We start from the raw sequence: 24,073 nt of genomic DNA, 5'->3' as shown, positions 1-24,073 counted from the left end.
TAACCTTCTTCTCTCCAACGAAAACAAGTCCATCAGCCTTTCCTCATAAGATTTTCCCTCCATACCAGGCAACATCCTGGTAAATCTCCTCTGCACCCGCTCCAAAGCCTCCACGTCCTTCCTATAATGCGGTGACCACAACTGTACGCAATACTCCAAATGCGGCCGTACCAGAGTTTTGTACAGCTGCAACATGACCTCCTGACTCCAGAACTCAATCCCTCTACCAATAAAGGCCATCACTCCATAGGCCTTCTTCACAACCCTATCAACCTGGGCGGCAACTTTCAGGCATCTATGTACATGGACACCTAGATCCCTCTGCTCATCCACACTTCCAAGAACTTTACCATTAGCCAAATATTCCGCTTTCCTGTTATTCCTTCCAAAGTGAATCACCTCACACTTCTCTACATTAAACTCCATTTGCCACCTCTCAGCCCAGCTCTGCAGCTTATCTATATCCCTCTGTAACCTGCTACATCCTTCCACACTCGACAACACCACCGACTTTAGTGTCGTCTGCAAATTTACTCACCCACCCTTCTGCGCCTTCCTCTAGGTCATTGATAAAAATGACAATCAGCAACGGCCCCAGAACAGATCCTTGTGGTACGCCACTTGTAACTGAACTCCATTCTGAACATTTCCCATCAACCACCACCCTCTGTCTTCTTTCAGCTAGCCAATTTCTGATCCACATCTCTAAATCACCCTCAATCCCCAGCCTCCGTACCTTCTGCAATAGCCTACCGTGGGGAACCTTATCAAACGCTTTACTGAAATCCATATACACCACATCAACTGCTCTACCCTCGTCTACTTGTTCAGTCACCTTCTCAAAGAACTCGATAAGGTTTGTGAGTCATGACCTACCCTTCACAAAGCCATGCTGACTGTCCCTGATCATATTATTCCTATCTAGATGATTATAAATCTTGTCTCTTATAATCCCCTCCAAGACTTTACCCACTACAGACGTGAGACTCACCGGTCTATAGTTGCCGGAGTTGTCTCTGCTCCACTTTTTGAACAAAGGGACCACATTTGCTATCCTTCAGTCCTCTGGCACTATTCCTGTAGCCAATGATGACATAAAAATCAGAGCCAAAAGTCCAGCAATCTCTCCCCTGGCCGCCCAGAGAATCTTAGGATAAATCCCATCAGGCCCCGGGGACTTATCTGTTTTCAGCCTGTCCAGAATTGCCAACACCGGTTAGTTCAGTTGGCAGGATGGCTAACATTTGGTTCAGAATAATTGCAAAACTTGGTTTTGATTGCTGTTCTGTTTGATTGGGACCTGCCTACTTAACCAGCCCCTGAGAGTGGAAGGCAGTAGTAAATTACTACTGCCAAGAAAACAGCACAGGATGAAGCACCAGCAGATGATGAGTTAAGGACCTGCTTTTGGGCAGAGCACATATGAATGATTTTTTAAAACACTTTGTTCATGGGATGTGGGCGTGGCTGAGGGCAGTTACGACTCAACCACATTGTTGTGGATCTGGAGTCACATGTAGGTAAGACCAGGTAAGGACATCAGATTTCCTTCCTTAATGGACATAAGTGAACCAGATGGGTTTTTTATGACAATCAACAATTGCTTCATTGTCATCATTATTAGACTTTGAATTCCAGATTTTTATTGCATTCAGATTTCACCATCTCTCATGGTGGGATTCAAACCAAGGTCCCCAGAGCATTACCCTGTTTCTCTGGATTACTAGTCCAGCGATAATACCAATACGCCACCACCACTGCGGAATTCCTCCTCCCTCCCCACGGCGCAGGCAGCCCCCCATTGGGCGGCAGTGGGATCTTCCATTTTCGCTGTTGTCAATAATCCTTCCTATTATTTGTACCGACCCTTGCCGGAAAACAGGGGTCTCCAACAGGGGGTCACTGACATCAAGACCGGAAGATCCCATCAGCAAGCAGCTGGAAAATCCCCCCCATATTGTGTTTAGAATATTTATCTGGAACCTTTCCTCATGAAAATATGATTAAAGTTGTTTCAGAGAAAATATTTTGCACTTAATGCTATCTATAACATGAGTGATATTCATCTTTTTTTGCAGCTGGATACCCCAGTGATTGCAAAGGGACCTGTGGAACTCTGGCTAAGTGAATTATTGCGTGTGCAGCAAGGTTCATTACATACTGTGATTAAACTAGCATATTACGGCTTCAGCGAACCAGATTTCCAGCTAATACCTTTCCTCTATGAGGCTCCTGGCCAGGTAAATCAATAAAGATATTGATAGTTTTGTTTTTGGTCACCACACTATAGGAACAAAGTGATTGCGCTGGAGGGGGTGCAGAGGAGATCCATCGGGCTGTTGCCTGGGCTGGAGTGTTTCAGCTTTAAGAGAGACTGGATAGCTTGGGGTTGTTTTCCTTGGGAGCAGAGAAGGCTGATTGAGATATATAAAATTGTGAGGGGTATAGATAGGATGGATAGAAAGGTACTTGTCCTCTTAGTGGAAGGATCAACACCAGGGGGCATGGATTTAAGGTAATAGTTTCGAAGAGATGTGAGGGAAAATTCTTTCACCTCGAGGGTGGTTCGAATATGGAATTCAATTCCTGAAAGCGTGGCAGAGGTGGGAACCTCACAACGTTTGGGAAGTATTTAGATGAGCATACAAGGCTACGGACCAAGTTCTGGAAAATGGGATTAAAATAATTGGGTGATTGGTGGCTGGTGCTGACACAATGGGTCAAAAGGCCTCCTTCCATGCTATAAAAGTCTATGATTCATGATTATCCCCCATTATCAGGTTCTTGGACAGTTTGGGTTAGATCTTATTGATGTAAAGACCATCATATGTTAGATCAGATGAGATGTAACAAACATTTAAATTATGAAGGAACGTTACTGAGGTTGGACAAAAAAAGACTTTGGAAAAGATAAGGCAAAAAAGTGACGGACAAAGAACAAAGAAAAGTACAGCAAAGAAACAGGCCCTTCGACCCTCCAGCCTGTGATGACCATGCTGCCCGTTTAACCTAAAACATTCTGCACTTCCGGGGTCCGTATCCCTCTATTCCCATCCTATTAATGTATTGGTTAACACGCCCCTTAAATGTCACTATCGTACCTGCTTCCACCACCTTCAGCGAGGCAGCAAGTTCCAGACAAACACTGCCTTCTGTGTAACAAACTTCCCTCGCACATCTCTTCTCAAATTTGCCCCTTGCACCTTAAACCTATGTCCCCGAGTAATTGAATCTTCCACCTTGGGAGAAAGCTTCTGACTATCCACTTGCTAAAGTCAATATTTTCCCGCTTCTGTAGTAGAAAGATTCAACACGCTCGTTAAGACAAAATAACAAAGCTTTATTTTCGAAAAGACTGCATGCAATACTGGTTGAAACTCGAAATCAGAGAGCAGTCATCAAAACTGCTGAGTCTTTTGCAAGTTCCGCGTTTTCGCAGAAAATTAGCTCAATATTTATACATTATCATTATCAAGATTGTGTGACAACAGTTTAGTCAGGAATTTGATCGGAAATACAAACGGAAGCATAGAACAGACCTTTTTTGGTCAGATCACTCATACCATTATCTTGTCCTTGGAGGGAACATTGAAAGGTCGGAATAGAATTATTTCTTCCTGAACTTATCTTGTTTAATTCCTACGGCCCTGGATTATGACAAGTTAGTTTTATCAGGAGTTGCTGAGGTCCGGTGTTTTGGAATGGCTCGACCTTCGCTGATCTTTTCAGACTTCAAGTTATGCAGAGTTGGCCTTATCAGTCTTACAGTCTGAAATGGTTAGGGCAGCATTTCTTACAGGGGTCTGGTGAACTGTGAGCATTCCTTACATGGGCCTGGTGAGCTGGAATGAGTAGTTCAGCCTTTCTTACATTGTATCAAACATTTTGACCAGTCTTCCCATTGACCAGTTTTCCCATCATGCCATTACTTAATTCGTACCATATCACACATTCTGTTCATGCCCTTCATAATCTCGTAGACTTCTATCAGGTCGCCCCTCAACCTCCATTGTTCCAGTGAGAACAAATCAAGTTTATCCAACCTCTCCTCATAGCTAATGCCATCTGAGGTAGTCTGTGTAGAGGTATTATGGTACCTAGTAATGCTGGAACACCATTGGTAGATATTGTATGTTTCCTATTGGTCAAGCTGTATGGTAGCTCCGCCCTGCAAGGCGGGGTATAAGAGCCCGTGCCACCCAGCAGCCTTCTTTCTGTACCTGAGCTGCTGGGGGAAACATCTAGCCTTCAGTTGGACTACAACCTCGCTTTAGTGGTCATTGATCGTGCATCAATTTAATAAGCTAGATTTAAAAGGATGGAGCTCCGAATCAAGCCGGAGTGTCTGCAACTCAGCCCCCATGCGGCAAGCTCAGCGGCAACCTTCAAGCACTGGCTGGCGTGTTTTAACGAATATCTCGGAATGGCCGAAAACACACCCACGGGAGAACAGAAATTGCAAGTCCTGCACTCGAGGGTGAGCCCGGAAATTTACACCCTCATCGACGATGCAGATGACTTTGATGCAGCTATAGCGCTGCTAAAGGACATTATATTTATAGAACATAGAACATAGAAAAATACAGCAAAGAACAGGCCCTTCGGCCCACGATGTTGTGCCGAACCTTTGTCCTAGATTAATCATAGATTATCATAGAATTTACAGTGCAGAAGGAGGCCATTCGGCCCATCGAGTCGGCACCGGCTCTTGGAAAGAGCACCCTACCCAAGGTCAACAACTCCACCCGATCCCCATAACCGAGTAACCCCACCCAACACTAAGGGCAATTTTGGACACTAAGGGCAATTTATCATGGCCAATCCACCTAACCTGCACATCTTTGGACTGTGGGAGGAAACTGGTGTGCGTATTATGTACACACGGGGAGGATGTGCAGACTCCGCCCAGACAGTGACCCAAGCCGGAATCGAACTTGGGACCCTGGAGCTGTGAAGCAATTGTGCTATCCACAATGCTACCATGCTGCCCTTAAGAACAAATAAATCTACACTATATCATTTTACCATAATCCATGTACCTATCCAATAGCTGCTTGAAGGTCCCTGAAGGTCCGACTCAACTACTTCCACAGATAGTGCATTCCATGCCCCCACTAATCTCTGGGTAAAGAACCTACCTCTGACATCCCCCCTATATCTTCCACCATTCACCTTAAATTTATGTCCCCTTGTAATGGTTTGTTCCACCCGGGGAAAAAGTCTCTGACTTTCTACTCTATTCTCCTGATCATCTTATAAACCTCTATCAAGTCGCCCCTCATCCTCCTCCGTTCTAATGAGAAAAGGCCTAGCACCCTCAACCTTTCCTCGTAAGACCTACTCTCCATTCCAGGCAACATCCTGGGAAATCTCCTTTGCACCTTTTCCAACGCTTCCACATCCTTTCTAAAATGAGGCGACCAGAACTGTACACAGTACTCCAAATGTGGCCTTACCAAAGCTTTGTACAGCTGCATCATCACCTCTCGGCTCTTAAATTCAGTCCCTCTGTTAATGAACGCTAGCACACCATAGGCCTTCTTCCCAGCTCTATCCACTTGAGTGGCAACTTTCAAAGATGTATGAACATATAGACCCCAAGATCTACACCCGACATCTGCTCGCAACGAGGCGAAAAAACCCTGGGGAATCGCTGGAAGAATTCTACCGTGCGCTCCTGGTGTTGGGGTGAAACTGCAGCTGCCTGCAAGTTTCGGCGAGCGACCACACAGAATGTTTGATCCGGGACGCTTTCGTTGCAGGTATGCTGTCCTCCCAAATCTCCCAGTGATTGCTGGAGAAAGACACCCTAGGCCTCAAGGAGGCATGGGCCCTTGCAGGCTCCCTGGATGTGGCCTCCCGAAACGCCCACGCTTACGTCCCCGACCGTGTGGCAGCCCCCTGGGCAGCATGGAACCCCTCCGCAGCCGACCCCGAGACATCTCCCATCCCCCCACAAGCTTGTGCTGCAAGGTGGCCTGACAACCCGGGGGGCCCCGCTGCTTCTTTTGAGGCCTAGCCAAGCACCCCTGGCAGCGCTGTCCGGCTCGCGCATCCACCTGCAAGGGATGCGGTAAAAAGGGCCACTTCGTGGTGGTATGCCAGGCCCGTGCGGTCGCTGCGGTTTCCGGTGGCGAATGCGGACCGCCACCATAACCCTCTCCATGGTCCCCGCATGGCCAGCGGGCACCGCCATCTTCCTCCAGGGCCATGTGCAGCCCCCGGGCGCCGCCATCTTGTCCCGCGGACGCCACTTGCGATGGATGGACTCTGTCTTTTTGTGCACCCCCAGCCATGTGCGACCAATGGGAGCCGCCATCTTGGATGGACTCCCAGGACCCCAGCTCGGCTGACCAAACACCACCCGAAGAGAACACTCAACTGCTGCCGCGATTAGCCTCGGTGACCCTGGACCAGTCCCCGCCTCGAACACTCTCAACTGCTACAACAACAGTACTAATCAATGGCACGAGACGTCCTGCTTAATCGACTCTGGGAGAACGGAGAGCTTCATACACCCCGACACGGTAAGGCGCTGTTCTCTCCCCGTCCACCCCGTTAATCAAAAAATCTCCCTGGCCTCCGGTTCCCACTCAGTAGAGATAAAGGGGTTTTGTGTAGCAAACCTCACGGTCCAGGGAAGGGAATTTAAAAATTACCGGCTCTACGTCCTTCCCCACCTCTGCGCGGACACACTCCTAGGGTTAGACTTCCAGTGCAATCTCCAAAGTCTAACTTTCAAATTCGGCGGCCCTATACCCCCTCTCACTGACTGTAGCCTCGCGAAACTCAAGGTCGATCCGCCTTCCCTGTTTGCGAACCTCACCCCGGATTGCAAACCCGTCGCCACCAGGAGCAGACGATACAGTGCCCAGGATCGGATCTTTATTAGGTCAGATGTCCAAAGGCTTCTGAGGGAAGAAGTCATCGAAGCGAGCAACAGTCCCTGGAGAGCTCAAGTAGTGGTGGTAAAGACCGGGGAGAAGCATAGGATGGTCATCGACTACAGTCAGACCATCAACAGGTTTACGCAGCTTACCCTCTCCCCCGCATATCCGACCTGGTAAACAGGATCGCGCAAGTCTTCTCCACAGTGGATCTTAAGTCCGCCTACAACCAGCTCCCCATCCGCACTAGTGACCGCAAGTACACTGCCTTCGAGACAGATGGGCGGCTCTACCACTTCTTAAGGGTTCCCGTCTGTGTCACTAACGGGGGTCTCGGTCTTCCAGTGCGAGATGGACCGAATGGTTGACCGGTACGGTTTAAGGGCAACATTGCCGTATCTCGATAATGTCACCATCTGCGGCCATGGCCAGCAGGACCACGACACAACCTCCAAAAATTAATCCCGACCGCAAAGATCCTTAACCTTACGTATAACAAGGATAAATGCGTGTTTAGCACCGACCGCCTAGCCATCCTCGGCTACGTAGTGCGAAATGGAGTTATAGGCCCCAACCCTGAACGCAAGCGCCCCCTTATGGAGTTCCCCCTCCCTCACTGCTCCAAGGCCCTGAAGCGCTGCCGAGGGTTTTTCTCTTACTATGCCCAAAGGGTCCCCAACTATGCGGACAAGGCCCCTCCCCTGATCCAATCCACAGTTTTTCCCCTGTCGATAGAGGCCCGCCAGGCCTTCAGCCGCTTCAAAGCAGACATTGCAAAGGCCACAATGCACGCCAGCGACGAGTCCCTCCCCTTCCAGGTCGAGAGCGACGCGTCTGACGTAGCTCTGGCGGCCACCCTCAACCAAGCGGTCAGACCCGTGGCCTTCTTCTCACGTACCCTCCATGCTTCCGAAATCCGCCATTCCTCAGTCGAAAAGGAGGCCCAGGCCATAGTAGAAGCTGTGCGACATTGGAGGCATTACCTGGCCCGGCAGGAGATTCACTCTCCTCACTGACCAACGGTCGGTTGCTTTCATGTTCAATAATGCACAGCGGGGCAAGATAAAAAACAATAAGACCTTGCTGTGGAGGATCAAACTCTCCACCTATAACTACGAGATCCTGTATCGTCCTGGGAAGCTAAACGAGCCTCCTGATGCCCTGTCCCGCGGCACATGTGCCAATGCACAAGTGGACCGCCTCTGAGCCCTCCACAAGGACCTCTGCCACACGGGGGTGACTCGCTTCTTCCACTTTATCAAGACCCGCAACCTCCCTTACTCCATCGAGGAGGTCAGGACAGCCACCAGGAATTGCCAAATCTGCGCGGAGTGTAAACTGCACTTCTACAGGCCAGAGAAAGCGCACCTTATAAAGGCTTCCTGTCCCTTTGAACGCCTCATTTTGGACTTCAAAGGCCCCTCCCCTCCACCAACCGCAACACGTACTTCCTGGACGTGATTGAAGAGTACTCTCGGTTCCCATTCGCCATCCCCTGCCACGGCATGACCGCAACCACCGTCATCAAGGCCCTCCATAGCATCTTCACGCTGTTCGGGTTCCCCGCTTACATACATAGTGATAGGGGGTCCTCCTTTATGAGCGACGAGCTGCGTCAATTCCTGCTCAGCAAGGGCATCGCCTCGAGCAGGACGACCAGTTACAACCCCCGGGGTAACGGACACGTAGAGAGGGAGAACGGAATGGTCTGGAAGACCGTCCTACTGGCCCTACAGTCCAGGAACCTCCCAGTCTCCCGCTGGCAGGAAGTCCTCCCGGATGCCCTCCACTCCATCCGGTCACTGCTTTGTACCACGACCAACCAAACACCTCACGAACGTCTCCTTGTCTTCCCCAGGAAGTCCTCCTCTGGGACCTCACTCCCAACCTGACTGGCAGCTCCCGGACCCATCCTGCTCCGAAAACACGTGCGGACGCACAAGTCGGACCCGTTGGTCGAGAGGGTCCATCTTCTCCACGCTAACCCCCAGTAGGCCTACGTGGCGTACCCCGACAGCCGACAAGATACGGTCTCCCTACGAGACCCGGCGCCCCCATAAGTTCTTTATATATATCCTAGACCCTCCCCTCCCCTACCCATCCTCTGGACACTACCCTGTCCTAGATACCCCGAAGTGGCAGGTGTGGGAAGGATGGAATCTGTCTGCGTAGAAAGTCCCGCACCTGCAAGTACCTGAAATCATTCCCTCTCGCCAGCCCAAATTTCTCCTCCAGCGCCCTCATGCTCGGGAAGCTCCCGTCTAAGAACAGATCCCCCATCCTCTCAATCCCAGCCCACCACCATGCTCGGAACCCATCGTCCAGATTACCCGGGGCAAACCAGTGATTGTCGCAAATAGGGGACCAAACTGATGCTCTCACTTCCCCCACGTGCCTTCTCCATTGGCCCCAGTTCCACAAAGTCGCCACCACTAGAGGGCTGGTGGAGCACCATGCCGGCGGGAGTATTATTATTATACTATGGTTCTATAAAGCTGCAGCTTGACTTTCCAGTTTTTATGCTCAATGCCCTGGCCAATGAAGGCAAGCACACGGTATGCCTTCTTGATTACCTTCTCCACCTGGGGTGGTGGGGGGGTGGGTGGCGAGCACAGTCCCAGCGAATCGGCTGGCGAACCTTCATTTGCGGCGTGAAGCGCGTGGGGCCTCATTAAGTGGACCAATTAACATCGTATTGCGTTGCTGGCCTTGCCAGGCCGAGCGCCGGGAAGCTCGCAGAAGTTCCTGCTGACGACCACATTTCGAAATCTTTTCGGTGAATGGCGCCCTTGGTCTTCTTACTCCCTTCCATCATTTGGGGGTTTATAGTCCAGGTCAAGCAATGTAGTTGCTGAGCTCAACCCATATGACCTCATTCGATGCTTCATTCAGTATAACATCACTCCTCACACATGTAATTGATTCTTTAACCAATAATCCTACACCCCTCTTTCCATCCCCCTCTCTATCCTTCCTGGAAGCTCTATCCAGGGATGTTGAGCTGCCAATTTTGCTCCTCTTTCAGCCAGGTGTCCGTCATAGCGATGATATCATACTGTCATGGGTGCAGTACAAGGTTAGGTGAGGTTAAAGTCCACTGAAAAGCGTGTTAAGCGTGTTTCTTGGTGACTGCAGCGCAGAGAAACATCGGTTATCAAACAGCACTTTGCCATTTTTTTGGCCTCAGGTAGATTCTCTCCACCAAGACCATAATTATCGGGATTTCCTGCTAGCTAACTGAAGCAAGAGTGGCATTACTTGTGTTTCACTTGGAGAGGCAGGGTTTGATCAGGGATAGTCAGCATGGCTTTGTCAGAGGGAGGTCATACCTAACAAATTTCATTGAATTTTGTTGAACATGCGACCAAGTGTGTAGATGAGGGCAGTGCAGTTGATGTAGTTTACATAGGTTTATGAGAAGAGAGGAGAGTCTGGATAGGCTGGGACTTTTTTCCAAGGCGTTTAGGAGGTTTAGGGGTGAACTTACAGAGGTCTATAAAATAATGAGGTGCATAAATAAGGTAGATAGTCAACATCTTTTCCCAAAGCTAGGGGAGTCTAAAACTAGAGGGCATGGTAACTTCATTGCAGTGTAATGTAAGCCTCTTGTGACACTAACATTAGGTGAGAGGAGAGAGATACAAAAGGATCCAAAGGGGCAATCTTTTCACACAGAGGGTGGTGAGTGTCTGGAACGAGCTGCCAGAGGCAGTAGTGGAGGCGGATACAATTTTGTCTTTTAAAAAGCATTTCGACAGTTATATAGGAAAGCTGGGTAGAGAGGGATATGGGCCAAATGCGGGTAATTGGGTCTATCTTAGTGGTAAAACTGGGCAGCATGGACAAGTTGGGCCAAAGGGCCTGTTTCCATGCTGTAAACTTCTATGACTCTAAATGGGATGATCAAATGGGCAGAAAAGTGGCAGATGGAATTTAACCCTGCAAAGTGTGAGGTGATACACTTTGGAAGGAGCAATGTGACAAGGAAGTATTTAATGAATGGCCTGACACTGGGAAGATCTGAGGAACAAAGAGACCTTGGAGTGTTTGTTCACAGATCTCTGAAGGCAGAAGGGCAGGTTAATAGGGTGGTGAAAAGGGCATATAGTACTGTGGTGGTATGTATTAGGGGTAGTACGGTACCTGTGAAGCCGAGAGGCTATTGGCAGACAGGTCCCGGGTCCTGGTTGGATCTGCCACCTGCTGGCTCCGCCTAGAAAGGCGGAGTATAAGAGCCCGGGTTCTCCCAGCAGCCGCATTCTGTAACTGAGCTACTGGGGAACAAGTCTTGCTTAATAAAGCCTCGATTGACTTCATCACTTTTCGACTTGAGTGAATAATTGTTGCGCTACAATTTATTAAGCAGACTTAAAAAGACTACGGAGCTCTGGATCGCCCTGGAGTGTCTGCAAATCAGCCCCCATGCAGCAAACTCGGCGGCCGTGTTTAAACACTGGCTAGCATGCTTCGAAGGTTACCTTCGAACGGCCCCCGGCCGGACCACGGAGGATCAGAAAATGCAGGCCCTGCATTCCAGGGTGAGCCCGGAGATCTACACACTCATCGAAGACGCGGAGGATTTCCCGACAGCGCTCACCATGCTGAAAGGAGTCTACATTCGGCCCATAAACCAGGTCTACGCACGCCACCAACTCGCGACGAGACAGCAAATCCCCGGAGAATTGCTAGACGAGTTCTACAGCGCACTGTTAATATTGGGAAGGAATTGCAACTGCCCGTCGGTGAGCGCAAACGAGCACACGGAGCTCCTAATCAGGGATGCTTTTGTGGCAGGTATGACTTCTCAAATTCGCCAAAGACTGTTAGAGAGAGACTCGTTAGGACTCACAGAGGCACGGGCCCTTGTGGCCTCCCTCGACGTGGCCTCACAAATTGCCCGCGCCTACGGCCCCGACCGCGCGGCAGCCCCTTGGGCTCCGTGGACCCCCGTTGCGACCGACTCCCCGGCACCCCCATACCCCCGCAAGCCTTCACGGCTAGAGCACCAGACCATCCCGGTGGGCCCCGCTGCTATTTTTGCAGGCAGGCGAAATACCCCCGGCAGCGCTGCCCGGCCCGCTCAGCTATTTGTAAGAGCTGCGGCAAAAAGGGGCATTACTCAGCGGTGTGCCAGTCCCGGGGGCTCGCCGCAATCTCCGGGGAAGAACAGGGACAGCAGACTCAACCCCCCCAGCGATCCATGTGCGGCCCGCGGGCGCTGCCATTTTGGGTCCCGGACACCACGCGGGGAGGATGGGCGCTGCCATCTTGTGACCCCCCGGCCACGTGCGATCCATGGGGGCAGCCATTTTGTCCGCCCCCGACCGCGTGCGATCCATGGACGCCGCCATCTTGGCTGGTAGCCAAGGACCCCAGCATAGACGGCTCCACGGGGTCTGAAGAAAACGCCGCGATGCAACAACCACGACTGGCTTCGGTGACCCTGGACCAATCGCGGCCCCGGACACTCCAAACGACAACAACAACGGTGCTGGTCAACGGGTACGAGACGCCATGCCTGATCGACTCTGGGAGCACGGAAAGTTTTATCCACCCGGGTACGGTAAGACGCTGTTTTCTTTCCATTCGTCCGAGCACCCAAAAGATTTTCCTGGCAGCGGGATCCCATTCCATAGAGATCAAAGGGTTCTGCATCGCGAACCTAACGGTGCAAGGGAGGGAGTTTAAGAATTATAGGCTTTATGTCCTTCCCCAACTCTGCGCTCCCACTCTCTTAGGGTTAGATTTCCAGTGTAACCTCCAGAGACTAACGTTCCAATTCGGCGGCCCAATACCCCCACTCACTATCTGCAGCCTCGCGACCCTCAAGGTTGAACCGCCTTCCTTGTTTGCGAACCTCACCCCGGATTGCAAACCCGTCGCCACTAGGAGCAGACGATACAGCGCCCAGGATCGGACGTTTATCCGGTCTGAAGTCCAGCGGCTGCTGAAGGAAGGCAACATCCAGGCCAGCAATAGTCCCTGGAGAGCCCAGGTGGTAGTTGTGAAGACCGGGGAGAAGCAGAGGATGGTCATAGACTATAGTCAGACCATCAATAGGTACACGCAGCTCGATGCGTACCCTCTCCCCCGCATATCCGACATGGTCAATCGGATTGCACAGTACAAGGTCTTTTCCACCGTGGACCTCAAGTTCGCATACCACCAGCTCCCCATCCGCCCGAGTGACCGCAAGTACACGGCCTTCGAGGCAGACGGGCGGCTCTACCATATTTTAAGGGTCGCATTTGGCGTCACGAACAGAGTCTCGGTCTTCCAACGGGAGATGGAACGAATGGTTGACCAGCACGGTTTGCGGGCCACGTTCCCATACCTCAACAATGTAACCATCTGCGGCCATGACCAGCAGGACCACGACGCCAACCTCCGCAAATTCCTCCAGACCGTTAACGCCCTGAACCTCACCTATAACGAGGCAAAATGCGTTTTTAACACCAACCGTCTGGCCATCCTGGGATACGTAGTGCGCAATGGAGTGATAGGCCCCGACCCCGAACGCATGCGCCCCCTTATGGAATTTCCCCTCCCCCACTGCTCCAAAGCCCTGAAACGCTGCCTGGGCTTCTTTTCGTACTACGCCCAGTGGGTTCTCCAGTACGCAGACAAGGCCCGCCCGTTAATCCAGTCCACTACCTTCCCCCTGTTGACAGAGGCCCGCCAGGCCTTCAGCCGCATCAAAGCGGATATCGCAAAGGCCACGATGCACGCAATCGACGAGTCCCTCCCTTTCCAAGTCGAGAGCGACGCACCCGATGTAGCTCTGGCGGCCACTCTCAACCAAGCGGGCAGACCCGTGGCCTTTTTCTCCCGGACCCTCCACGCCTCAGAAATCCGCCACTCCTCAGTGGAAAAGGAAGCCCAAGCCATAGTGGAAGCTGTGCGACATTGGAGGCATTACCTGGCCGGCAGGAGATTCACTCTCCTCACTGACCAATGGCCGGTAGCCTTTATGTTCGATAATGCACAGCGGGGCAAAATCGAGAATGACAAGATCTTGAGGTGGAGGATTGAGCTCTGCACCTATAACTATGAGATCTTGTATCGTCCTGGAAAGCTGAACGAGCCATCCGATGCCCTATCCCACAGCACATGTGCCAACGCACAAGTAGACCACCTCCAAGGCTTCCACGAGGACCTCTGCCACCTGGGGGTCACTCGATTCTACCATTTTTTGAAGTCCCGCAACCTCCCCTACTCTGTTGAGGTCCGTACAGCCACAAGGAACTGCCAAATCTGCGCAGAGTGCAAACCGCACTTTTTCAAGCCAGGTAGAGCGCACCTGATAAAGGCTTCCCGTCCCTTTGAACGCCTCAGTTTGGATTTCAAAGGCCCCCTCCCCTCCACCGACCGCAACGCATACTTCCTAAACGTGGTGGACGAGTACTCCCGTTTCTCCTTCACCATCCCCTGCCCCGACATGACAGCGGCCACAGTCATTAAAGCCCTCGGCACCATCTTTACACTGTTTGGTTTACCCGCGTACATCCATAGCGACAGGGGGTCCTCCTTCATGAGCGACGAACTGCGTCAGTTCCTGCTCAGCAAGGGCATTGCCTCGAGCAGGACGACCAGTTACAACCCCCAGGGGAACGGTCAGGTAGAGAGGGAGAACGGTATGGTCTGGAAGACCGTCCGACTGGCCCTACGGTCCAGAAATCTCCCAGTTTCCCGTTGGCAAGAAGTCCTCCCGGATGCCCTCCATTCCATCCGGTCGCTGCTGTGTACGACCACTAATCAAACGCCTCATGAGCGCCTCCTTGTCTTCCCTAGGAAGTCCACCTCACGAACGTCGCTGCCGATCTGGCTGGCAGCCTCAGGACCCATCTTGCTCCGAAAGCATGTGCGGGCGCACAAATCGGACCCGTTGGTCGAGAGGGTTCACCTTCTCCATGCAAACCCTCAGTACGCCTAGGCATACCCCGACGGCCGACAGGACATGGTCTCCCTGCGGGACCTTGTGCCCGCCGGAAACACACACACACCAATCACCCCCTCCCTCCCACCGGCGCACCCCACGACCGCTCCCTTCCTGGGTGGATCGGCTCTCCTCCCGTGCCCGCCCAGGAGTAAAGAAACAGGGACGAACAGCGCAACGCTCCCAGAGACGACAGTGCCCGAGCCAACACCTGCACCACCACCGGGGCTGAGGCGATCGACAAGAACGACCAAGGCACCCGCTCGATTCGTGGAATCTGCGTGACAAAATATCTGTAAATAATTCTGACAAAACCTGCACATAGTTAACTGTTGGGCTAAATGCCACTGTACAAAATTAGTTCCAGGACCAGCCTTGTAAACCCCTACCACCATGCGAACCACCACCCCGCCGGGTTCTTTTTTAACAAGGGGTGAATGTGGTGGTATGTATTAGGGATAGTACGGTACCTGTGAAGCCGAGAGGCTATTGGCAGACAGGTCCCGGGTCCTGGTTGGATCTGCCGCCTGCTGGCTCCGCCCAGAAAGGTGGAGTATAAGAGCCCGGGTTCTCCCAGCAGCCGCATTCTGTAACTGAGCTGCTGGGGAACTAGTCTTGCTGAATAATGCCTCGATTGACTTCATCACTTCTCGACTTGAGTGAATAATTGTTGCGCTACAAGTACAATTGCCTTTATCAATCGAGGAGTAGATTACAAAAGCAGGGAAGTCATGCTGGAGTTATATAGAACTTTGGTGAGGCCACAGCTGGAATACTGTGTGTAATTCTGGTTGCCACAAAGAACAAAGAAACGTACAGCACAGGAACAGGCCCTTCGGCCCTCCAAGCCTGTGCCAATCATGCTGCCTCTCTGAAGTAAAATCTTCTGCACTTCCGGGGTCCATATCCCTCTATTCCCATCCTATTCATGTATTTGTCAAGATGCCCCTTAAACGTCACTATCATCCCTGCTTCCAACACCTCCTCCGGCAGCGAGTTCCAGGCACCCACTACCCTCTGTGTAAAAAGTTTGCCTTGTACTACTCCTCGAAACCTTGCCCCTCGCACCTTAAACCTACGCCCCCTAGTAGTTGACCCCTCTACCCTGGGAAAAAGCCTCTGACTATCCACTCTGTCTATATCCTTCACAATTTTGTAGACTTCTATCAGTTCGTCCCTCAACCTCCGTCGTTCCAGTGAGAACAAACCGAGTTTATTCAACCTCTCCTCATAGCTAATGCCCTCTGATGTGTTGGGTAGGCTGGGTCAATGTGGACTGCACTTGATGCAGTGCAACGAGAGACAGACCTCCAACACTTGATAAGATGCAACACAATTTTATTTCACATCTAAACTATTATACATGTTCAACTGTGGGTTTACACTATGCTGCCTTGACTGTAGACCTGATACTATCCTAACCAGACTTACTAGCTACCACATGGTGTTTGCACTGGCCAGCTCACAAACTCTGACTGGCTCAGAGGCTGAGTCCCGAGAGAGCGGGAAAACCCATGGCCTCTGGCTTTATAGTGGTCGTGTCCTGTCTGGTGATTGGCTGCTCTGTTCTGTATGCTTACTGGTCATCCTGCGTGTCAATCACTGCCTGTCTGCACTCCATTATATACATAGATGTATATTATGACACCCTCCATACTAGTAAATCCTGGTAAACCTCTTCTGCACCCTCTCTAAAGCCTCCACATCCTTCTGGTAGTGTGGCGTCCAGAATTGAACACTATACTCCAAGAGTGGCCTAACTAAGGTTCTATACAGCTGCAACATGACTTGCCAATTTTTATACTCAATGCCCCGGCTAATGAAAACAAGCATGCCCTATGCCTTCTTTGACTTCCTTCTCCACCTGTGTTGCCACTTTCAGTGACCTGTGGACCTGAACACTTAGATCTCTGCCATGAGGGACCTTGTCAAAGGCCTTACTGAAGTCCATATAGACAACATCCACTGCCCTACCTACATCAATCATCTTTGTGACCTCCTCGAAAAACTCTATCAAGTGAGTGAGACACGACCTCCCCTTCACAAAACCGTGCCACATTATAGGAAGTATGTGATTGCACTGGAGGGAAGGCAGAGGCGATTCACCAGGATTTGCATGCAATGGAATTTTTAAGTTATGAAGAGAGGTTGGATAGGCTTGGGTTGTTTTCGCTGAGAAAGACTGAGGGGTGACCTGATCGAGGTGTACAAGATTATGAGGAGCATGGACACGGTGGATAGGGAGAAGCTGTTCCCCTTAGTTGAAGGGTCAGTTACGAGGGGACACACATTCAAGGTGAGGGGTGGGAGGTTTAGGGGGATTTGAGGAAAAAGCTATGGTGCCACAAATTCTGATTGTACTCCTATGAGGAACTAACACACAATTAGTCTGTCTTTTATTTTGCGCCTACAGGTCGGAATTCTGGCAATCCAGATACTGTGGACACGGGATTCAGAGGATGCAATTAAACTTGCAAAAGACAGTAAAAAAATTATGCAAACAACCAACCAGAAATTCCTGGAACTTCTGAACTCCCTTATCAGCCAAACAACACACGACCTGACTACGTTTCAAAGAATCCAATTTGAAACTCTTGTTACCATTCATGTTCACCAGAGGGACATATTTGATGATTTGGTACACTGTGTTTTAATTACAGTTTGTTGTTGCACGTTGCTCCTGTTGCTTTATATCAACTGTTAAATCGGTCTCAATTCCTTCATTTTTTTTGTCATTCCATGGCGGGGTAAAGGTTTTCAGGCATCCCTAAGTGTCCATTATTTCAGAATTTTAGCTTTCAGAGTGATGAATGACATTTAAACTTGTATTTTTATATCGTCATGTTTGGCAGACATTCTGTTACTCGGGAATGATTAATAATGACATGTAATTTAGGTCACAGAAAATTATTATTGTCATCATTCTTCTCATTCAATACAAACATGTACCAGGGATGCACCAGGGATCTCCTGGTCCCCTCCCGCAGTGAGATTTCCCATGGCCGCCTGTGGAATCTTCTGACCTGGCCACAAGAGGCTTTTGCGTGGCTTGCTCTCCCACTGCAAGATCCTATTTTGGCTGCACTGCAATTTTCCACTTGCCTCTCAAGCCTGCTCCACTATTATCACAGCTGACCTTTGGCCTTATTCTTTTGTTCTTTTGCACCATATCTTCTAATGCCTTCAGTTGAAAAACATATCAATCTCAGACATAAATTCAACAATTGACTTTGCATCAAGTATCATTTAGGAACATAGGAATTAAGAGCAGCAGTAAGCAATTCAGCCCTTCGAGTATGCTCCGCCATTCAATCAGATCATGGCTGATCTCTTCCACCTCCCTGCCTTTTCCTCATAACCCTTTAACCTGTTTTTTAATCAGAAATATATCCATGAAATCATATCATGACTCAGATTCCACAGCTCTATGTTCCACAAATTCACCACCCTCTGTGAGAAGTAGTCACTCATCATCTCAGTTTTAAATCTACCACCTCTCAACCTATATCTGTGACATCTGGAATAGAGCTCGAGCTTAAGAACAGAGATGCAAACTTCTACCTTCACCAAATTACCCTACACAGATCTGTCCATGACAGTATTGGTAAGAGAGAATACTGCATAGTCCTTTTGCAGGAAGGAAATTAAGTTTATCTTCACACTGAGGACCATCATCCATCACATTGTGTGGCACTATCACTTTACTACTATAGAAAATGGAGGGAGGCAAGGGAGGAAATTGCTGGGGCCTTGAAAGAAATCTTTGTCTCCTCATTGGCTACAGGTGAGGTTCCAGTGGACTGGAGAATAACTAACGTGGTTCCTTTGTTTAAGAAAGGGAGCAAAGATAATCCAGGAAATTAAAGACTGGTGAGCCTTATGACAGTGGTAGGGAAAATATTGGAGAGGAGTCTTAGGGACAGGATTTACTCACATTTGGAAACAAATGAACTTATTAGCGATAAGAAGTATGGTTTTGTGAAGGGGTGGTTGTGTCTCACTAACTTGATCGAGTTTTTCAAGGAAGTGACGAAGGGGAGGGCAGTGGATGTTGTATACATGAACTTCAGTAAAGCCTTTGACAAGGTCCTTCATGGCAGACTGGGACAAAAGGTGAAGTCACACAGGATCAGAGGTGGACTAGCAAGATGGATTCGGAACTGGCTCGGTTGTAGGAGATGGAGGGTAGCAATGGAAGGGTGCTTTTCTGAAGCCTGTGACTGGTGGTATTTTGCAGGGATCAGGTCTGGGACCTTTATTGTTCATAGTATAGACAAAATTATTTGGAGGAAAATGTAGCTGGTTTGATTAGTAAGTTTGCAGATGACACAAATGCTGCTGGATAGTGCAGATAGTGAAGAGGATACAACAGGATATAAATCGGTTTGAGACTTGGGCGGAGAAATAGCAGATGGAGTATAATCCAGACAAATGTGAGGTAATGCACTTTGGAAGGTCTAGTACAGGTAGGATATATACAGTAATGGCAGAACCCTTAGGAGTATTGACAGGCAGAGAGATCTGGGTGTACAGGTACACAGATCACTGAAAGTGGCACACAGATGGAAAAGGTAGTCAAGAAGGCATATGGCATGCTGGCCTTCATCGGCTGGGGCATTGAGTATAAAAATTGGAAGTCGTGCTGCAGCTGTGCAAAACCTTAGTTAAGCCTCATTTGGAATAAGGTGCACAATTCTGGTCGCCACACTACCAGAAGGATATGAAGGCTTTGGCGAGGGTACAGAAGAGGTTTACCAGGATGTTGCCTGCTCTGGAGGGTATTAGCTATGAGGCGAGGTTGGATAAACTCGGATTGTTTTCACTGGAACGATGGAGGTTGAGGGGCGACCTGATAGAGGCATGAGTGGCATGAACAGAGTGGATAGTCAGAAGCTTTATCCCAGCTTGGACATAGGGGACATAGGATTAAGATGTGAGTGGTAAAGTTTAGGTTGGTACTTGGACTTGACGGTAATGGTAAAGTTAAGAAGAGTGCCTGGAACCCGCTCCTGGGGGAGGTGGTGGAAGCAGGTACGATAATGACGTTTAAGAGGCATCTTGACAAATACATGAATAGAATGAGAATAGAGGGATAGGGACCTGGAAGTACAGAAGGTTTAATTTAGACAAGCATCATGATCGGCATAGGCTTGGATGGCCGAAAAGCCTGTGCCTGTGTTGTACTGTTCTTTGTTCTTCTTGGTTCTTAAAATGGACACACTCAAAACAGGTCCAGCAGTTGTTGGGCATCCATGAGGCACGATGGGTCATTAACAGAAGAAATGCATTCCACCACAATCTGGAACATCATCATCCACTTACCTTCACTGTACCATTACCGTCTGAGTACCAACCCTAATTCAATGAGGGGTGTAAGAGAAGATGTGAGACGATGCTAACCTGCTGAAGGTGCAAGACAGAACTACTAGAATGGTAAACAGTGACTGCCACAACCAGCAGATCAAATAAGGCAGTCATTTAATACACCGCAAAATTCCACAAACAGCACTGTGATAGTTGTCATTGTCAACTGTGATAGTTCATTTGTTTTTCTATGATGCTGATTGAGGGATAAATACCATTGATAACTCCCTTGTTCTTCTACAAAATAGTGCCATGGAGTCTTTAACATCCACATCACAAGGCAGTTGGAAACATTCAAAAGTTAGAGCCTCCAACATGCATCTTTCTCTGAGGACTGTATTGGGGGATCAGCCTTGAGTTTTGTGTGAAGACCTGGGGTGGGATTCTCTGGCCCGCCGGCTATGTTTTTCTGGGCAGTGTGCCCTCACCAGCAGCGGGATTATCCATTCCCGCCACCTGCCAATGGGATTTCCCATTGTGGCCACTCCACACTGCGGGTGTAGGTGCACTGCCAGCGTTGAATGGGTCTTGAAATCAGAAACTTCAGACTCAGAGATAAGAGTACTACTGACTGAGCCACAGCAGACAAACTACTTTTATACTCCATCCTCTTTGGTGATCACTCACTCACGAGTATGATCGTCCATCTTAGAAACTCTGTGTTACTGGTCATGGGTTCTGTGGGTCCTTGCATGGCTGATAAGTCCCATCTTAGAGCTGCATCTTTGACTTCACAATTAGCAGTGTTTCTGGGAGGTGGGATTGGTCCTTCCACTCTAGATCGAGGATGTTGACAAATTTCTCTGGACAGCTGGCCTTTGACATTGTCTTCCATAGCACTTCCTGATTGACTGAGTCAAAATCCTTGGTCAGATCGATGAAGGTTATGCTGAGTGGTTGATGTTGCTCCTGGCATTTCTCTTGACGTTTCCAAGCAGTGAAAAACATACCTGCTGTTCCACAATTTGATCAGAAGCCACACTCGCTTTCTGGAAGGGTTTCTTCAGAGACTGGGAGAAGGCGGCTAGCGAGGATTCGGACGATGGTCTTCGCAGTGATGGAGAGTAAGGAGATTTCTCGGTAGTTCCAACAGTGTGCTTTGTCTTCTTTCATGAAAATGCAGGTACAAAGAAGAACTAAGAATCAATGGTGGACTGAGAAAGCTACGTGTAATAACCAGCACGGGACATATGGTGTGGGGATGATTGTTTTCCCCGTGCTCCTCCAGGAATAGTTTGTCTGTACTTGTATAGGTCGGCCAGAGTGGAACCGACAGAGAGAGAGAACCCAGTGAGGTTTAATAGGGACAGAGGGAGCTGGGATTTAATTTGCCTAGATTTTTGAAGGTGGTAGAATATTTTGCGAGAGCTATTCTTGAAGCATACGATACCTGGGGTATCATAAATAGAGATATCGGCACAATTAAATGGGAAAAACAGAGTCTTGTTTTGGGAGCTGCTCACTTACAGCAGCTCCACAGCCTTTTGGACTCCCAGGTAGGTGTCAGGCCTCAGTGCCAATTTATCCTCTCCGACTCGGAGCTGCTCCTCACAGGTCCACTGCCTCTCCGATTCTCAGGGCAATGGGAGCTGGAATGGATCTGAATGGTCCTCAGTCCTTTGTGTGTGTCATGACTTCATCGGACCTTGGTTCTGAACAAATCTTTTTCATCTCAACTGGTTGCGTTGTGCCGAACCGCATGGCGCAGTCTGTAGGTGCCGGGAGAGGTCTCATCTGGGATTTACCCGGCACACCACACCTCGCGAGGTCGAATGGGATCACTTGGATGAAAGGTCAGAATGTATGGTTGCTTAATTTTCTGATGATACAAAGATAGATAGGAAAGTAAATTATAAAGAGGACTTAAGGAGACCAAAAAAGGGTATGTAAAAAAGATACTTTCTCAATGGTGAGATATTGCAGCATTTTGAGTTACAGGGAAATCTGGGCGTCCTAGTGAATGAATCACAATAGGTACAGCCTGTAATTAGGAAAGTGAATACAATGCCATTGTTTTTTGTGAGGATAATTAAATAGGGAGGTAATATTTCAGTTATAAAGGGAATTGGTGATACCACATATCATAGAATTTACAGTGTAGAAGGAGGCCATTCGGCCCATCGAGTCTGCACCGGCTCTTGGGAAGAGCACCCTACCCAAGGTCAACACCGCCACCCTATCCCCATAACCCAGTAACCCCACCCAACACTAAGGGCAATTTTGGACACTAAGGGCAATTTATCATGGACAATCCACCTAACCTGCACATCTTTGGACTGTGGGAGGAAACCCACGCACACACGGGGAGGATGTGCAGACTCCGCACAGACAGTGACCCAAGCCGGAATCGAACCTGGGATCCTGGAGCTGTGAAGCAATTGTGCTATCCACAAGGCTACCGTGCTGCCCAACTATATGGAATACAGTGTACAGTATTGGTCTGCATATTTAAGGAAGGATGCAAATGCATGGGAGCATGACACATGCTGCACTGTTTTTGCAGACAAAATAGAGACTATTTTCCAAATGGAAATCAAGCACCCACTGAAACTGGTTTAATCTGGTTTGCTTATATACACACATAAACAACTAGCCACAAGCCATTATGGGGGGCTTGGTAGCACAATGGTTAGCACTGTTGCTTCACAGCGCCAGCGTCCCAGGTTCAATTTGCGGTTTTGGTCACCGTTTGCACATTTTCCTCGTGTCTGCGTGGGTTTCCTCCGGGTGCTCCGGTTTCCTCCCACAAGTCCGAAAGAAGTGCTGTTGGTTGAATTGGACATTCTGAATCTCCCTCTGTGTACCCGAACAAGTGCCGGAATATGGCGACTAGGAGCTTTTCACAGTAATTTTGTTGCAGTGTTAATAATAATAATAATAATCGCTTATTGTCACAAGTAGGCTTCAATGAAGTTCCTGTGAAAAGCCCTTAGTCGCCACATTCCGGCGCCTGTTCGGGGAGGCCATCTGGGAATCGCAGGTTCTAGGACAGTGTACTCAGCCGCACGTCTTTTCAGTTCTTACTCTCCTTTCTCTCCTCGGATACTGGTCGAGGCCTGGTCTTGTGTTCCTCTGAACCTGTACATTGACCTTATTTGATTTGATTTAGATTTATTGTCACTTGTACTGAAATACTAAACAGTATTATTCTGCGTACAGTCCAAGCATATCGTTCCAAACATGAAAAAAATAGGACATATGACAAATACACAATGTAAATACCTAGACATAGCTTGGGTCACTGTCTGTGCGGAGTCTGCACATCCTCCCCGTGTGTGCGTGGGTTTCCTCCGGGTGCTCCGGTTTCCTCCCACAGTCCAAAGATGTGCAGGTTAGGTGGATTGGCCATGATAAATTGCCCTTAGTGTCCAAAATTGCCCTTAGTGTTGGGTGGGGTTACTGGGTTATGGGGATAGGGTGGCGGTGTTGGCCTTGGGTAGGGTGCTCTTTCCAAGAGCCGGTGCAGACTCGATGGGCTGAATGGCCTCCTTCTGCACTGTAAATTCTATGAACTATGAACATAGACATTGGGTGAAGCATACAGAGTGTAGTGCTACTCAGTAGAGAAGATGTGTGGAGAGATCAGTTCAGTCCATAAGAGGGTCATTCAGGAGTCGGGTAACAGCTGTGATGAAGCTGTTTTTGAATCTGTTAGAGTGTGTTCTCTGACTTTTGTATCTCCTGCCTGTTGGAACAGAGAATAACCCGGGTGGGAGGGATCTTTGATTATGTTGCCTGCTTTCCCTCGGCTGTGGGAGGTGTAGACAGAGTCAATGGATGGGAGGTGGGTTCTCGTGATGGACTGGGCTGTGTTCACGACTCTGTAGTTTCTTATGGACTTGGGCCGAATAGTTGCCAGACCAGGCTGTGATGCAGTCAGATTCTG

The 24,073-nt window shown here is 49.3% G+C and overlaps 1 protein-coding gene across 1 annotated transcript in view; it reads left to right on the top strand.

The window, feature by feature from the left end:
- LOC140411190 (dynein axonemal heavy chain 8-like) overlaps nt 1-24,073 on the top strand; it is a 2,783,184-nt gene that overhangs the window by 1,040,645 nt on the left and 1,718,466 nt on the right. The window contains exons 41-42 of the mRNA XM_072500280.1: nt 2,079-2,240; nt 17,237-17,461. Of these exons, the coding sequence (XP_072356381.1) occupies nt 2,079-2,240; nt 17,237-17,461 (387 nt within the window). The remainder of the gene's footprint in view (nt 1-2,078; nt 2,241-17,236; nt 17,462-24,073) is intronic.

Source organism: Scyliorhinus torazame, chromosome 4 (genome assembly GCF_047496885.1).
Source record: "Scyliorhinus torazame isolate Kashiwa2021f chromosome 4, sScyTor2.1, whole genome shotgun sequence".
Taxonomy (NCBI): Eukaryota; Metazoa; Chordata; class Chondrichthyes; order Carcharhiniformes; family Scyliorhinidae; genus Scyliorhinus; species Scyliorhinus torazame.
This window is presented reverse-complemented; position numbering and strand designations above follow the sequence as displayed.